The 18,259-nt window shown below is 41.2% G+C and overlaps 2 protein-coding genes across 2 annotated transcripts; both read right to left on the bottom strand.

Moving 5' to 3' along the window:
- Nucleotides 1-353: 353 nt before the first annotated feature.
- LOC114583219 (vomeronasal type-2 receptor 26-like) lies at nucleotides 354-5,691 on the bottom strand. Its single transcript, XM_077918131.1, has 6 exons — nucleotides 5,471-5,691; nucleotides 4,804-5,095; nucleotides 3,031-3,891; nucleotides 2,515-2,742; nucleotides 1,598-1,724; nucleotides 354-1,264 (listed from the first exon to the last, which is right to left on the bottom strand). The coding sequence occupies exons 1-6, from the start codon at nucleotides 5,689-5,691 to the stop codon at nucleotides 354-356; spliced, it is 2,640 nt and encodes an 879-aa protein (XP_077774257.1).
- A 1,930-nt stretch (nucleotides 5,692-7,621) lies between these two features.
- Nucleotides 7,622-11,080, bottom strand: LOC144324877 (vomeronasal type-2 receptor 26-like). Its single transcript, XM_077918132.1, has 2 exons — nucleotides 10,972-11,080; nucleotides 7,622-8,523 (listed from the first exon to the last, which is right to left on the bottom strand). Exon 2 carries the CDS (start codon nucleotides 8,519-8,521, stop codon nucleotides 7,622-7,624), a length of 900 nt encoding a protein of 299 aa, XP_077774258.1. The 5' UTR covers nucleotides 8,522-8,523; nucleotides 10,972-11,080.
- Between the last annotated feature and the right edge of the window lie 7,179 nt (nucleotides 11,081-18,259).

Genomic DNA, 18,259 nt, shown 5'->3' on the forward strand with positions numbered 1-18,259 from the left:
TTTCCTATGGAAACATTTCTAATCAGGGATTTGTCCAATCCCCATCCCCACCTGATTTCTTCCTGAAATGGCTGCAACCAATCAGTAAAAGAGAGACAAAGGCAAAAATTGATTTGTCCAGTTCCCCTGGACTCTGATTCATCTGTTCAGGTATCTGAATTTGCAGAGTGTATAGTGAGGTTTGGGCATAATTCTTTATGCTTGAATATGTAAATTTACAAAAAGTGAGGGGGCGGATAGTGGGACCTCTGTGTTGATAGATAAATAAGATTTATCTGTGCTGACTACTATAAATATTCTGCTCTGCATATTTGCAACTCTAGATCATAAACTAAAACAAAGGTTGCAGGTTCTTAATTTTTTCTGTATTTTCTTCTTATTAGCTCTTCCCTATTGTTCAGTTCAGGTCTCCATAATATAATGTAACATTTTGGTGAAAAGATGCACCCTAGCACCCCAGCGCTGGAGGCTAAGATAGAAAAGATCTCCACTGCAATCATGTATTTTCCTTTGGTGCTCAGGTAGGACGGAATAAAGGACAGCCAAACACTGCAAAAAACCAACATGCTAAAAGTGATAAACTTGGCTTCATTGAAACTGTCAGGTAACTTCCTGGCAAGGAAAGCCACAATGAAACTGATAATGGCCAGGAAACCCATGTAGCCAAGAACAGAGTAAAAGAGAGTCACAGACCCCTCATTACATTCCAATATGATTTCATCTGTTACAGAGTGCATGTCCACATCTGGGAATGGGGGGGAGGTTGCCAGCCACACCATACAGATACCTACCTGAACCAAGGAGCAGGACAGAACAATGGAGTTGGATAGTCTTTTCCCCACCCACACCCTCATCTGGGATCCTGGCCTGGTGGCCATGAAAGCTAGAACCACAGTGATTGTTTTTGCCAAGACGCATGAAACAGCCGCTGAAAAGATTATGCCAAAAGCAGTTTGTCGGAGGAGACATGTTACCTTCTCAGGTCGGCCAATGAATAGCAGTGTACAAAGGAAGCAGAGCAGGAGGGAGATGAGAAGAGTGTAGGTGAGGTCGCGGTTGTTGGCTTTGACGATGGGAGTGTCGTGGTGCTTCATAAATGTTCCTAGGATCAGAACTGTGATCAAAGCAAAGGACAGAGAAAAACAAGCTAAACTTATCCCTAATGGTTCTTCATAAGCCAAGAAGGTTACAGTCTTGGGAATACAGAAATCCTGGTTTTTGTTTGGATAGTTCCCATCTGTGCATTTTTGGCAGTCGTTCATATCTGCAACATGAAATGATTTGGTCAAGCCATTAAGCTTTCTGGCACCAGTTTGAAGAACATGCCAGAGCTCTAAAACATTACAAGTTCTCTGTTTAAAATTAGTGCAGATATGATGAAATGTAGCAGAGGTTGAGTAGTTAAATTATTTTTAATGGCCAGCTTTTCACTGATTTTTAAAAAAATCAAATAACAGATCACAGACACACTCCAGATTATTTTGTCTCCAGTAGCTTCCCCACAGCCTCTCCTTACCAAACTGTTCAATCATGCCACCTAAGAAAAGTATTGCTATATAACTATTCCTCTTAATTATATATGAAATATATTTCTTACCATTCTGGTTTGAAATCTTCCCTTCTGGACATGGGATGCAATCATAACAGCAGAATAGCTGACCCTCCTTCACTATCTTGCTGTAACCAGGAGCACAACTCTTGCTACATATTGAAAGGGGTCGTGTCTCATACATGAAAGAGAATAAACATGTTCAGACTAAAGAGTTTGGGGTCCTTAAGTTTCTAGGGCTTTTCCATATGCATTTGAAATGACATGACAATTCAGTAATGTACAAATGGGATCAATACTTCTTCTATTTCCCCCTTTTATAGCAATAAAAATGGCACAACATTGGAGCTCTCACCAATCTACATCGATTGGTGAGAGCCACAATGTTGTACCGTGGTCGATGGTATGAAAAGCCAATGAGGGATCGAAATGCATAAGCAAGGTCACACACCCCACCACTTTCAGGGCAAGCAAGGCCAATTCTATTCTTTGGCCATTCCTGAACCCAGGTTGGGACTGGATGTAAGTAATCTGTGTCTTCCAAGGATGCCTGCAGCTGCCCTTACAGGGCCCTCTCTGACACCTCCCTGCCAAAGCGGATACTTACAACTGGTCAATAATTGTTCCAATCCAAGGGGTCCAGAGTTAGTTTCAGCAGGAACAGTCTCCCCACTGCCTCTTTCAATGCATCACTTGCAAGGGGGACCACCCTCTTGTGCAGTGCAGTGTTAATCACACACTGGACCCAACTAGTCAGCCCCTGGCCCCTCTTGCTATAAGCCAGGAGGGATGGGGCCAAGGGAGCACATGTAATGGCCTCAAGTTGCAGCTCTGCTACCTAGAGATTAATATTTTAGTCATAAAAGGTCTAGCCCACCCTCCAACATTTAATAAACCCAGGGCAGCTTAAAAATACAACATTCAACATTTGAATAATTCCCTACTTGTCTAGAATTGGATCCTACCTGGTTAAACCAGTTGTGCCATGTTATGTCATCCTCACTGACTGTGAATGCTTGGTCTGCAGGACTCTCAGGATCAACCTTCCCAACTTTCACAGGACGAAATGATTGGTTCAAGGAAAAAATCCAGTTGACAATGTCCAATCCAGCTACTACCTCCCCATTCTGGTTGAAGGATATTTTGTCCCCCACGCTGTTGTTAAATGAGATAACTCTAAGGAATTGATGGAGCTAAATAGAAACATAAAAGGCAAGACGTGAAAAAGGCTCCGTTAAGATCTTTCAGACGATGCTTCACATTTGAGTGGGAAAAGAATGATGCAAAATATGCCCATTCTTTATATCCCAGAGAAGACCACAAAAAGTCAAACAGGATGTCTCATTGGAATAAAGTCTATCGTGTCCTTTTTAGGTGGAAAGGAAAGGAAGGAAGAAGAAAATGTTAGCACAGTAAGAATTGGGAGAGAATAACATCCAATATACAGTGTGATGCCAAATGAAGGATTTTTAATTCAGTACCTGCCAGAGCTGTTGATTTTGAGGCTTTGGTCCTCTTTCATCCACCATTCCTCTCCGTTTGGGTATAGAAGAGGACATGTCATGTAACGCATGGGCCACAGCATAGACAGCATTGTAGATGCTGTAGCTATGACCAGTCATGGATAATTCAAAATAAGTTCCCGGAAGGCTTTCCATCTTCTCCCACCCTGTACAAATGTCTCCACTCACATTATCCACAACCACATTAGGGAACGTGCAGCCAAATGCCTGTTGCCAGAATGGCATTATAAAACTATCTCCTCTTCTGTTGGATGGGATTCTGCTTGCAACAAATTGGGGGAAACTAGGTATATTACTGGAGTGAATTTTGAAGGACAGTGTGCCATGGAATGATTCAGTTTCCCATGTTCTTTGATAGACCAATGAAGTGAACTCCACTTGTGCTGTCATTATCCATACTGTACCTTTTGGATTCTCGCTCATGTGTTCGAGTTGTGATACATATGGAAACCATCTGAAAATGGTCATGAAATATGATTCTCCATAGGCTACCACTACATTGGCTTTGCTGGCAATTATGGTATCATGAATTTTTGCTCCCATTTCTAGCATATCATTAATTCCACTGACAAAATTAAAACTGGGGATTTTTTCTAGGAAAGCAAAGCAGATACCATTTTTGGAAAACAGGGGAACTACAATATGTGCAAATCTTTCTCCAATGTCATTATTCATAACAATGCCCCCAATCCACGTCCATCTAAAATGCAGCAGCAAAGAGAGAATCCCCATGTATTGTTGGCCTTCCTGAGGTGCCATCTGGTAGAAGGAAAGGCCTGGAGTTTTATCATTCATCACAGGAGCAGAACCATAAATGAGCTAAGGAAGTATTCACAACAGGGGAGAAAGACAATAATAAGAATGCCATTTTCAAATGTAGGGGAAAACCCCCAATCCACATTCAATTAATAGTTAGAACAACCATCTAAGAAAGGGAAATTTTATTGTTCCTGTGACACAGAAAGGAATCTAATATTCAGGAAATGGGAGCCAGTCTATTGTCATCCAGTGAGTTCAATGCATAATGGATAACTGCTGTTGACTCTAATGAAAAGAAATAGACTTGAACTCAAATACCTTTGCTAGGACACTCCATTAGAATGGAGTTAAACAATTCTACATCTCACCTACCTCAAAAATGGTTGTTTTATCGATGGGGAAAGCTATATTCTAAGGTGTTTTATGAACATGGAAGCAAGTAGTCCCCCATCTGAAAGTAAGACAAATTTTGCACTACTCTGAAGACCCTGAAAGCCACTCACCTTTTCATGAGAAGGGAAGTCTGGTGACAGTGTGTGTGTAGGTCTGTCTGTATAAGCCCCTGTCCTACTCCACAGCCTATATTTTGATATCAAATGCAATTGGATCAGACAGCAAGAAGTATGAGGCAGTGAAAAGGTTGGTTTCATGCCCATCTCCAACATGTCCAGGTTCATAATAAATATAGATTCCCCTCCCACACTGTAGCCAAAGGGGTGAGCACTTTTTATTGCTGGTTGAACTTTTACACATGTTTGGTTCTCAGAGTGTGGACCTTGACATGCAGATAAAAGTTAATCCTTATCTGATCAGCTGCAACATTTAGCTGCAATGAAAGTTCATGAAGAATGTCTTTCTCAGCCAGCACAAGACAGTCATAAATAAATATAAGATCTGTGCACCCATTTCTGACCCCAATCAATGAAATGAAAACAGAAAGAAAAAAATTCCAATACTCCGCAAATAACCTACCTGTGGAATCTTATAGATATCCAAGATGGTTGCAATGTAAAGGGATACTTCAGAGTCCAGTCCTCCAATGACTGCTGTCAGACTATTCTGGACACCACATGTGAAATTGGGGACAAACCTGTCTAGAGTGGATTGAAATAGCAGAGTGGCCTGAAAGGTCCACTTTGCACTTAAATAGCTATCATAGATGTGGAAACCCAAGGTGACATTGGGTAAGAGCTGTGAGTTTTCATTGATTTCCTTCACCGCATACTCCAAGGCCAAGATGTGTTGGTAGTGCTTAGGCACAATGCTAGAATGAGAGATGGATTCTGTATCAGAAGGGTTTCCCTTATGTCGGTAAAAAAGAGATGAATGGAAGAAAGAAGTGGAAGAAAATGTAAAGAAGAAGAAGAAGTAACGTAGCTTTGAAAAGTGTGACTATGTGGAGTAAAGGGAGCTTCTTTTCTTCAATGTTAATAATAATAATAATAATAATAATAATAATAATAATAATAATAATAATAATAATAATTTATTTGTATCCCGCCCTCCCCAGCCGAAGCTGAAATGTTACCATCATAACATTTTCTACAGCTCAAATGAATAACCCAGAGTTCTGCAAATCCAATACTTCATTATATTCTGATTATTCTGGTGGAAGAAAGGAAGAAAGAAAAGTCCTCACACAAGCTCTTCCAGTAATGCTGCAGGGGGTTCTTCAGTGAAGGTGAATGAGCTGGAGATGAAGCGAGCCTGAGAGACAATTCCACCAATGATAAGATCACCTCGCTGATGGTACTTTTGAGGCGGAGGATGAGGACTATGGACCCTGCATTGAACATTGCAAACTTTGCATACCACGTGAGGAAGAAATACCAGCTGCAAGACCACTAAAATCGACTTCATGAGTACAATGGAAATATTCCTTCTACACCCAGATTCTCTTATTTTGTTCTTCCACAGTAAAATTGGGGTTTCTGTGATGATAAGTGTCTGCTAGTTTGGTCTGCTGATAGGCCAGAAGCCAGGAATATCAGAGTTCAAACTGTAGAATAGAAACTATAGAATGAAAAGCAGAGGTGTGCAGAAGAGAGGTCAGAATCTACTAATACATGGTATTATGAGTGTAGTTCTGGTTCTGAAAAGAAATTCCAGGGCTGAGCATGTGCTCAAAGGTATCCTGTTCCCTAATCCTTAGGATATGTTGTCTCCCTGCTGCTATCTGATACCTGGCTCCACTGGTGGTTCTTGGGCTTCTATAATAAAACAAAGGAGATTTTGCAAGCCTGATATCTGCCTGCTCCTGGTGCCAAGTGTCCAAGTCCTCTCTCTGGTTCTAAATGGTAGTGGCTATACTTATGACATTGTTCACCATCTTATCTATTAGTTTTGCTCATGATCCCTGAAACTGTCTTGGATTTTTGAGAAGTAGCGGAGTTATAATTAGAGTTCTTTTAATAATGAGAGAAGCGGGCTATTATGGTCAAAATTGGGTATTCCTGTGGGTTTTGAGATTGCAGCAGAATTAATCACCATCATTTTGGTCATTAAATAGGAAGTTAATCACCATCTGAAATCTGGGGAATTGCTGAAGAAATCTTGTTTTTCACATCTGAACTATAGCTTTCTCTCCTTTTAAGAGAGTAGGACTTGGAATGACAGAGAACAAGAAAATGATACCAAGAAAGCTTGCCACACTTTTGTGACATTATTTTGGTTCTTCCCAAGGCAAGGCATTTCTCAAGTGTAGATTCCAGCAATAAAAGACTGGTGTGGGAGCAGAGAAGTAATGATTATACTTGTTGATGCAGCTGAGCTTCTTGAGAATATGCCAAATAAAAGACGTTTGCTCAATAATCTTTTTGTAATTTTGAAATAATATTTTAAACCGCCCCCCCTCCAATCCAACCCTGTGTTATTTTTGGCTTTTGCAACCTGAGCATGCCACTGTTGCAGGGGGAAAGTCCTTTAACCTATCATACTGTGTAATGGAATACAGTTAGCAGAGCTGTCTGTCCAGGGTTATATCTTTCATTTACGGTATATACAGAAAACCCACAACTCATGCATATTAATTTGTGTTCATTTAACTTTATGTGCTTGGCATAGATAGATAAATAGATAGATAAATAAATAAATAAATAAATAGATGATAGATAGATAAATAGGTAGGTAGGTAGGTAGGTAGATAGATAGGTGATGACAGATAGGTGATAAATAGATGATAGATGATAGATGATAGATAGATGGATGATAGATAGATAGATAGATAGATAGATAGATAGATAGATAGATAGATAGATAGATGATAGATAGATAGGGAGTGGTAAGGAGGTAGATGTCCAAGAAACAACATTGTCATTTTGAGAATTTGAAATTTTGGTTTCAGTGCAATCCCTGGAATGTAATCCCCACATAAGTTATGGGCTTACTGTACAGTGGCACCTCGGGTTACAGATGCTTCAGGTTACATGATTTCGGGTTGCGCATCGTGCCGAACCTGGAAGTACGGGAATGGGTTACTTCCGGGTTTTGGCACTCGTGCTAAATTGCACTTTGGGCATGTGCAGAAGTGCCGAATCGTGACCCACGCATGCGCAGACGTGGCGCTGCGAGTTGCGAACGCTGCAGGTTGTGAACGTGCCTCCTGCACGGATCACATTCACAACCCAAGGCTCCACTGTATTTCAATGTAGCAGTTTCAGTGGTACAGACCGTAGTGCTTTTCTGGTCAAGTTTGACTTTAAATTGGCCTTTATTCTGCAGCCAGGGCATTACATAGGGTAGCTGCTGAAAATAAGATTCTCACAAACTATTGTATACAGAAACAAATTATTCATTCTTTTCTTCTTATTAGCTGTTCCTTGTTGTTCAGCTCAGGTCTCAAAATAATAATGTAGCATTTGGGGGAAAAGATGCAACCCAGCAAGCCAGCGCTGGAGGCTAAAATGGAAAAGATCTCCACAGCAACCATGTATTTTCCCTTGGTGCTCAGGTAGGTTGGAACAAAGGACAACCAAACACTGCAAAAAACCAACATGCTGAAAGTTATGAACTTGGCTTCGTTGAAACTGTCCGGCAACTTCCTGGCAAGGAATGCCACAATGAAACTGACAATGGCCAAGAAGCCCATGTAGCCAAGAACAGAGTAAAACAGAGTCACAGACCCCTCATTACATTCTAGTATAATTTCTTCAGTCATTGAGTGCCTGTCAGCATCTGGGAATGGAGGAGAGGTTGCCAGCCATAAAGTACAAATGCCTACTTGAATAACAGAGCAGGAAAGAACAATGGTGTTAGCTAGCTTTTTCCCCACCCACTTCCTCATCCTGGATCCTGGCCTGGTGGCCATGAATGCAAGAACCACTGTGATGGTTTTTGCCAAGACACAAGAAATAGCCACAGAGAAGACACTTCCAAAAACTGTTTGTCGCAGGAGACACGTCACCATCTCAGGTTGGCCAATGAACTGTAAAGCACACAGGAAGCAGAGCAAGAGGGAGATGAGGAGAATGTAGGTGAGGTCACGGTTGTTGGCTTTGACGATGGGAGTGTCATGGTGCTTCATAAATGTTCCTAGGTTCAGAACTGTGATCAAAGCAAAGGACAGAGAAAAACAAGCTAAACTGACCCCTAATGGTTCTTCATAAGACAAGAAGGTTACAGTCTTGGGAATACAGAAATCCTGGTTTTTGTTTGGATAGTTCCCATCTGTGCATTTCCGGCAGTCGTTCATATCTGCAACATGAAAAAGATTTTGTCTTACGCCATTAATCTTGTAAGAAATGGCAAAATCATTCCTCTAGGACCAATAAAAACCATGTAGAGTGGTACCTCGGGTTACATACGCTTCAGGTTACATACGCTTCAGGTTACACACTCCGCTAAACCAGAAATAGTGCTTCAGGTTAAGAACTTTGCTTCAGGATAAGAACAGAAATCGGGCTCCAGCAGTGCGGCAGCAGCAGGAGGCCCCATTAACTAAAGTGGTGCTTCAGGTTGAGAACAGTTTTAGGTTAAAAACAGACCTCCGGAACGAATTAAGTACTTAACCCGAGGTGCCCCTGTATTCAAGTTACATGATAAATTTAATGCTGTTACTCTGCAATGTGGCAGCATCTGGTATTTAAATCTGGAGGTTTTAAAGTCATTTAAATAGATATAAGTCCAACTTTCTGTTTAGGCATGAAGATGTAGTAAACCAGCTGTGATCATAGAGCCCTGCTAATGGTGACTGGAGTCCAATTATCATTAAACCTTCAACAAAAATCGACTGCATCAGTGTATTGGACACACAGCATGTTGGGTATCGCTGACCTCACATTAGTTTTTAAAAAATAAAATATGTGCCATTAACATACCTATAATTATTTATATAGTTGCTAAAATATTAAACATGTATACAATATTGCAAATAATGATTGTACAACTGAGCAAGAATAATCTGTTGTGAATTACTGGTAACAATGAGTATTCAGATCTTGCGAGCATAACATACGCTTCCTGAGCAGCCTACGCACATGTAGGTGGACAAAACAGTTGATTAAAGCATATGGTTGCTGCAATTTTCGGTCATTGCATTAGTTGCAAAGATGACACCCTTCTCTTTTCTCAGTGTCAGCAGTGCTAGGTGCTACTACTTCTGAGGGTGCCTTGCTTGATGTCCCAGGGAAAGTGGCTTTGTTTTTAACTCAACCCACTACTTGATTTAGGGATCACAGAGGAGTTTTATTTAATCTGCATTATGGAGTGAACCTGTGCATTCCATCCCTCCCAGAGCCATGTGCAGAAATGGATTATTCTGCATCTATGCAAACTGATGTGCACATGGTGATATGATAGCCATGTTCAAATATATAAAAGGATGTCACATAGAGGAGGGAGAAAGGTTGTTTTCTGCTGCTCCAGAGAAGCGGACACGGAGCAATGGATCCAAACTACAAGAAAGAAGATTCCACCTAAACATTAGGAAGAACTTCCTGACAGTAAGAGCTGTTCGACAGTGGAATTTGCTGCCAAGGAGTGTGGTGGAGTCTCCGTCTATGGAGGTCTTTAAGCAGAGGCTTGACAACCATATGTCAGGAGTGCTCTGATGGTGTTTCCTGCTTGGCAGGGAGTTGGACTCGATGGCCCTTGTGGTCTCTTCCAACTCTATGATTCTATGATTCTATGGGCAAGAGGTGGTCCAAAGATGGTCTTCTTTATTAACAGTTTACAGTAGGGACCAGAGGAGAAATGACCACTGGGGGGAGTGCAGAGAGAAGAAAGACCATGGTGCATCTGTAGCAACAAAACCGGACTCCTTCATCTGCCCCATCTGCAGTAAAACATGTCTCTCCTGTATCAGTTTCTACAGCAACAGCAGGCACTGCAGCTCTTCAATGGTTTGATCTCAACCCTGAAGGCACACTCTTTCATTGTCTCCTGAGACAGATGAATGCCATCAACAACAGTTGCTGCTTGGAGCACCAAGAAAAACCCATGCTCCATGGGCTGCTCTATGCAGGGGTCAGCAACATTTTTCAGCCGTGGGCTGGTCCAACATCCCTCAGACCATGTGGTGGGCTGGACTATATTTTTTGGGGGGAAATGAGTGAATTCCTATGCCCCGCAAATAACCCAGAGATGCATTTTAAATAAAAGGACACATTCTACTCATGTAAAAACACCAGGCTGGCCCCACAAATAACCCAGAGATGCATTTTAAATAGAAGGACACATTCCACTCATGTAAAAACACGCTGATTCCCAGACCGTCCATGGGCCAGATTGAGAAGGCAACTGGGCTGCATCCGGCCCATGGGCCTTAGGTTGCCTACCCCTGCTCTATGTCATAATATGCATAGTATATGCACATATTTCATTTTAAACTGAATTGACCCTCCCCCCCAGTTCACACCATCAGTAGCTGTTCAAGCGCCACTAGAATCAGAAACCGCCCACCCTGGCTACTGTTTGATAAAGTATGTGGACATGTATGTGGAAACCATCTGCTCTTGCATGGCCATATCACCTTTAATACATGTTTAATAATAAAGAATGATGTCCACCATATATATCAAAACTTATGTCCCAGAGTGCAGAAGAGTAATAACCTCACCCCCCCCCTTTTTAAGCAGTTCTGTATACCTATTCCTCTGGATTATATTTGGTCTACTTGGTAAACCAGGAGAATATATTTTTTACCCTTCTGCTCTGAAATCTTCCCTTCTGGACATGGGATGCAATCATAGCAGCAGAATGGCTCCCCCTCCTTCACCTTCTTGCTGGACCCAGGGTGGCAACTCTCGGTACATATGGAAAGAGGCTGCGTCTAATCCAAATATGAAAGAGGAGAACAATGTTCAGAATGAAGAGCTTGGAATCCTTAAATGTCCAGGAATTTTCCATATGCTTCCAAAGTGACAAGACTATTCAGTAATGTATGAATGGGCTCAAAACTACCACCATTTTCTTTTTCTACAAACAATTAATACGGTACAGCATTATTCTTTTATTTATACCTACACAGACAACATATTGTAAAAATTGAATAGGTTTCTATAAATTTGGTCTCAATTTTGCTTCCTACACAGTAGTATGGTTTCACTATTGTTGCCATCTTTTTAAAAAGAATAATTCAGAGTTGGAAGATCTTTTTTCTTCCATTTCTTTTTACAAGATGACAGTGATTTTGTTCACTGCCATTTCCCTCCAAATTGACTCCTGTTTTAATGCATATTTTGGGCACAGTATTTTCAACAAAAACAACATCTTACTGAAAATATTTGTAACATGGTGGCAACAATCCTATTTTTCTCTATAAAATTTCCAAATTTTGAACTCCCTTCCCCCCTAATTAATGAAATGTGATCCCTGATTTCTCCTAAGAAATCTATTAGTTTTATTACAGAAGCCAGAGGGGAGATACCTGGACTTAATTTATTTTTATACTTATCCCATATTTTTAATAATTGTGACAGTGTCACATTCTGCTTCAGAGCTTCTTCCCTCTATTTACTCCTTAGCAAATATTTCCAATGTAATAAAAACAATAAAAACAATCTATTACAAGGGAATAGGAGAGGGAAATGCAGAAAACAGAGGTGAAACAACAGAATATATATATAGGGTGGGAAAATGGTATATTGAACATCATTCCAGAGGTTATAATTAAATTGCCAGTTTTCACAATTATTATTGGAATGAGTCCTTCAAGAGGATCTGATTAGTTTCTTTTAAATTACTTCTAAAGGGGAAATCTGGACTATTATTTCATTATCTGCTTCTCTCAGCAAGCGTAGATGGAGCAGCAGGTACCACACCTTCCCACAAGGAAATATTCAACATGGACCCACCGGATCAACTCTCCCTCACTTGATTTCACCAGCCATGATGGGAAGGGTTTGAGAGGACATGTAAAAAAAGGTAAAGGACCCCTGAGAGTTCAGTCCAGTCGCGAATGACTCTGGGGTTGCATTGCTCATCTCGCTTTACTGGCCAAGGGAGCTATCATTTGTCTGCAGACTGTTTTTCTGGGTCATGTGGCCAGCATGACTAAGCCACTTCTGGCACAATGGAACACCGAAACCAGAGCAGTGCACGGAAATGCCCTTTACCTTCCCACCGGAGTGGTGCCTATTTATCTACTTGCACCTTGACGTGCTTTCAAACTGCAAGGTGGGCAGGAGCAGGGACTGAGTAACGGGCGCTCACCCCGTCATGGGGATTCAAACCGCCAACCTTCCAATCGGCAAGCCCAAGGCTCAGTGGTTTAGACCACAGCACCACCCGTGTCCCCTTGAGAGGGCATGTAGTCAGACACATTTCTGCAAGCACCCTGTTCACATTATTAGGCCATATAAACCGGAAATATGCAATATGCCAGCAAGTTTGGAAAACTCAGCAGTGGCCAGAGGATTGGAGAAGATCAGTCTACATCCCAATCCCAAAGAAGGGCAGTGCCAAAGAATGCTCCAACTACCGCACAATTGCGCTCATTTCACATGCTAACAAGGTTATGCTTAAAATTCTACAAGGAAGGCTCAAGCAGTATGTGGACCGAGAACTCCCAGAAGTGCAAGCTGGATTTAGAAGAGGAAGAGGAACCAGAGACCAAATTGCAAACATGCGCTGGATTATGGAGAAAGCTAGAGAGTTCCAGAAAGACATCTACTTCTGCTTCATTGACTATGCAAAAGCCTTTGATTGTGTTGACCACAGCAAACTATGGCAAGTTCTTAAAGAAATGGGAGTGCTTGATCACCTCATCTGTCTCCTGAGAAATCTCTATGTGGGACAAGAAGCAACAGTTAGAACTGGATATGGAGCGCAAAATATGGTTTGAAGCTCAACATCAAAAAAACGAAGATCTTGGCCACTGGTCCCATCACCTCATGGCAAATAGAAGGGGAAGAAATGGAGGCAGTGAGGGATTTTACTTTCTTGGGCTCCATGATCACTGCAGATGGTGACAGCAGCCATGAAATTAAAAGACGCCTGCTCCTTGGGAGAAAGGCGATGGCAAACCTAGACAACATCTTAAAAAGCAGAGACATCACCTTGCCAATAAAGGTCCGTATAGTAAAAGCCATGGTTTCCCCAGTAGTGATGTATGGAAGTGAGAGCTGGACCATAAAGAAGGCTGATCGCCGAAGAACTGATGCTTTTGAATTATGGTGCTAGAGGAGACTCTTGAGAGTCCCATGGACTGCAAGAAGATCAAACCTCTCCATTCTGAAGTAAATCAGTCTGAGTGCTCACTGGAAGGACAGATCGTGAAGCTGAGGCTCCAAAACTTTGGCCACGTCATGAGAAGAGAAGACTCCCTGGAAAAGACCCTGATGTTGGGAAAGATGGAAGGCACAAGGAGAAGGGGATGACAAAGGACGAGATGGTTGGACAGTGTTCTCGAAGCTAGCAGCATGAGTTTGACCAAACTGCGGGAGGCAGTGGAAGACAGAAGTGCGTGGCGTACTCTGGTCCATGAGGTCACGAAGAGTCGGACACGACTAAACAACTAAACAACAACAACAACAAGCTGGAAATTGTGCTTTGGGCTGAACACTGCCCAAAGAAATTAAATGTGCAGATTTGAAGTGAATGTTCACTCAACATTTGAATACTTCCTTGTCTGCTAAACATTGTACCATACCTGGTTAAACCAGTTGTGCCATGTTATGCCTTCATCTCTGATAGTGAATGCTTGGTCAGCAATGCTCCCAACTTTCACAAGATGAAAGGACTGGTTTGAGTGCAGAATCCAGTTGACAATATCCAATCCAGCTACTACCTCTCCATTCTCATTGAAGACTACTTTGTCCCCCACACTGTTGTTAAATGAAACACCTCTGAGAACGCGATGGAGCTAAATTGAAAGAGAAAAGGTAAGACTTTAGAAAGGGCTGCATTGGGATCTTTCAGATTAAGGTTCAATGGCAGCAGCAAAACAACTTTGTATATTTGTGTGGGGAAAGGGTTATGGAAGACATGCTCATTCTTGATGATGAAGAGATTGCATGAAGGACTTGTACACGAATCTGCAAAAATTAGTACAATGTACATATAGTAAATTAACAAACCACAAACATTAATAAAGAAAAGCAAATTGACATAGGGACTATTACCGTATATGCTGTCACATGTGGAAGGAAGAAGACAATAGTAGCAGAGTAAGAATTGGGAGAGAATACCATCCAATATACAGTGTGATGCCAAATGAAGGATTTTTAATTCAGTACCTGCCACAGCTGTTGATTTTGAAGCTTTGGTCCTCTTTCATCCACCATTCCTCTCCGTATGGGTATAGAATAGGACATGTCATGTAACGCATGGGCCACAGCATAGACAGCATTGTAGATGCTGTAGCTATGACCAGTCATGGATAATTCAAAATAGGTTCCTGGAAGGCTTTCCATCTTCTCCCACCCTGTACAAATGTCTCCACTCACATTATCCACAACCACATTAGGGAACGTGCAGCCAAATGCCTGTTGCCAGAATGGCATTATAAAACTATCTCCTCTTCTGTTGGATGGGATTCTGCTTGCAACAAATTGGGGGAAACTAGGTATATTACTGGAGTGAATTTTGAAGGACAGAGCTCCATGGAATGATTCGGTTTCCCAAGTTCTTTGATAGACCAATGAAGTGAACTCCACTTGTGCTGTCGTTATCCACACTGTACCTTTTGGATTTTCGCTCATGTGTTTGAGTTGGGATACATATGGAAACCATCTGAAAATGGTCATGGAATATGATTCTCCATAGGCTACCACTACATTGGCTTTGCTGGCAGTTATGGTATCATGAATTTTTGCTCCCATTTCTAGCATATCATTAATTCCACTGACAAAATTAAAACTGGGGATTTTTTCTAGGAAAGCAAAGCAGATACCATTCTTGGAAAACAGGGGAACTACAATATGTGCAAATCTTTCTCCGATGTCATTATTCATAAGAATGGCTCCAATCCATGTCCATCTAAAATGCAGCAGCAAAGATAGAATCCCCATGTATTGTTGGCCTTCCGGAGGTGCCATCTGGTAGAAGGAAAGGCCTGGAGTTTTATCATTCATCACAGGAGCAGAACCATAAATGAGCTAAGGAAGTATTCACAACAGGGGAGAAAGACAATAATAAGAATGTCATTTTCAAATGTAGGGGAAACCCCCAATCCACATTCAATTAATAGTTAGAACAACCATCTAAGAAAGGGAAATTTTATTGTTCCTGTGACACAGAAAGGAATCTAATATTCAGGAAATGGGAGCCAGTCTATTGTCATCTAGTGAGTGCAATGCTTAATGGATAACTGCTGTTGACTCTAATGTAAAGAAATAGACTTGAACTCAAATACCTTTGCTAGGACACTCCATTATAATGGAGTTAAACAATTCTTCATCTCATTCCTCAAAAATGGCTGTTTCATCAATGGGGAAAGCTATATTCTAAGGTGTTTTATGAACTTGGAAGCAAGTAGTCCCCCATCTGAAAGTAAGACAAATTTTGCACTACTCTGAAGACCCTGAAAGCCACTCACCTTTTCATGAGAAGGGAAGTCTGGTGACAGTGTGTGTGTAGGTCTGTCTGTATAAGCCCCTGTCCTACTCCACAGCCTATATTTTGATATCAAATGCAATTGGCTCAGAGAGCAAGACGTATGAGGCAGTGAGAAGGTTGGTTTCATGCCCATCTCCAACATGTCAAGGTTCATAATAAATATAGATTCCCCTCCCACACTGTAGCCAAAGGGGTGAGCACTTTTTATTGCTGGTTGAACTTTTACACATGTTTGGTTCTCAGAGTGTGGACCTTGACATGCAGATAAAAAGTTAATCCTTATCTGATTAGCTGCAACATTCAGCTGCAATGAAAGTTCATGAAGAATGTCTTTCTCAGCCAGCACAAGACAGTCATAAATAAATATAAGATCTGTGCACCTATTTCTGACCCCAATCAACGAAATGAAAACAGAAAGAAAAAAATTCCAATACTCCACAAATAACCTACCTGTGGAATCTTATAGATATCCAAGATGGTTGCAATGTAAAGGGATACTTCAGAGTCCAGTCCTCCAATGACTGCTGTCAGACTATTCTGGACACCACATGTGAAATTGGGGACAAACCTGTCTAGAGTGGATTGAAATAGCAGAGTGGCCTGAAAGGTCCACTTTGCACTTAAATAGCTATCATAGATGTGGAAACCCAAGGTGACATTGGGTAAGAGCTGTGAGTTTTCATTGATTTCCTTCACCGCATACTCCAAGGCCAAGATGTGTTGGTAGTGCTTAGGCACAATGCTAGAATGAGAGATGGATTCTGTATCAGAAGGGTTTCCCTTATGTCGGTAAAAAAGAGATGAATGGAAGAAAGAAGTGGAAGAAAATGTAAAGAAGAAGAAGAAGTAACGTAGCTTTGAAAAGTGTGACTATGTGGAGTAAAGGGAGCTTCTTTTCTTCAATGTTAATATAATAATAATTATAATTTATTTGTATCCCGCCCTCCCCAGCTGAAGCTGAAATGTTACCATCATAACATTTTCTACAGCTCAAATGAATAACCGAGAGTTCTGCAAATCCAATACTTCATTATAATCTGATTATTCTGGTGGAAGAAAGGAAGAAAGAAAAGTCCTCACACAAGCTCTTCCAGTAATGCTGGAGGGGGTTCTTCAGTGAAGGTGAATGAGCTGGAGATGAAGCGAGCCTGAGAGACAATTCCACCAATGATAAGATCTCCTGGCTGATGGTACTTTTGAGGCGGAGGATGAGGACTATGGACCCTGCATTGAACATTGCAAGCTTTGCATACCACGTGAGGAAGAAATACCAGCTGCAAGACCACTAAAATCGACTTCATGAGTACAATGGAAATATTCCTTCTACACCCAGATTCTCTTATTTTGTTCTTCCACAGTAAAATTGGGGTTTCTGTGATGATAAGTGTCTGCTAGTTTGGTCTGCTGATAGACCAGAACCCAGGAATACCAGAGTTCAAACTGTAGAATAGAAACTATAGAATGAAAAACAGAGGTGTGCAGAAGATAGGTCAGAATCTACTAATACATGGTATTATGAGTGCAGTTCTGGTTCTGAAAAGAAATTCCAGGGCTGAGCATGTGCTCAAAGGTATCCTGTTCCCTAATCCTTAGGATATGTTGTCTCCCTGCTGCTATCTGATACCTGGCTCCACTGGTGGTTCTTGGGCTTCTAAAATAAAACAAAGGAGATTTTGCAAGCCTGATATCTGCCTGCTCCTGGTGCCAAGTGTCCAAGTCCTCTCTCTGGCTCTAAATGGTAGTGGCTATACTTATGACATTGTTCACCGTCTTATCTATTAGTTTTGCTCATGATCCCTGAAACTGTCTTGGATTTTTGAGAAGTAGCGGAGTTATAATTAGAGTTCTTTTAATAATGAGAGAAGCGGGCTATTATGGTCAAAATTGGGTATTCCTGTGGGTTTTGAGATTGCAGCAGAATTAATCACCATCATTTTGGTCATTAAATAGGAAGTTAATCACCATCTGAAATCTGGGGAATTGCTGAAGAAATCTTGTTTTTCACATCTGAACTATAGCTTTCTCTCCTTTTAAGAGAGTAGGACTTGGAATGACAGAGAACAAGAAAATGATACCAAGAAAGCTTGCCACACTTTTGTGACATTATTTTGGTTCTTCCCAAGGCAAGGCATTTCTCAAGTGTAGATTCCAATAATAAAAGACTGGTGTGGTAGCAGAGAAGTAATGATTATACTTGTTGATGCAGCTGAGCTTCTTGAGAATATGCCAAATAAAAGACGTTTGCTCAATAATCTTTTTGGAATTTTGAAATAATATTTTAAACGGCCCCCCCCAATCCAACCCTGTGTTATTTTTGGCTTTTGCAACCTGAGCATGCCACTGTTGCAGAGGGAAAGTCCTTTAACCTATCATACTGTGTAATGGAATACAGTTAGCAGAGCTGTCTGTCCAGGGTTATATCTTTCATTTACGG

The sequence above is a fragment of the Podarcis muralis genome, chromosome 13 (genome assembly GCF_964188315.1).
Source record: "Podarcis muralis chromosome 13, rPodMur119.hap1.1, whole genome shotgun sequence".
NCBI lineage: Eukaryota > Metazoa > Chordata > Lepidosauria > Squamata > Lacertidae > Podarcis > Podarcis muralis.

Bases quoted from the DNA above. Each gene is read 5' to 3' on its own strand.
- LOC114583219 (XM_077918131.1), bottom strand. From the start codon at position 5,691: ATGAAGTCGATTTTAGTGGTCTTGCAGCTGGTATTTCTTCCTCACGTG. The intron at 3,892-4,803 runs GTAGGTTATTTG...ATACTTCCTTAG, and splicing joins ATATCTATAAGATTCCACAG to CTCATTTATGGTTCTGCTCC. The intron at 1,725-2,514 runs GTAGGATCCAAT...TTCATGTATGAG, and splicing joins GGCACAACTGGTTTAACCAG to ACACGACCCCTTTCAATATG.
- LOC144324877 (XM_077918132.1), bottom strand. From the start codon at position 8,521: ATGAACGACTGCCGGAAATGCACAGATGGGAACTATCCAAACAAAAAC.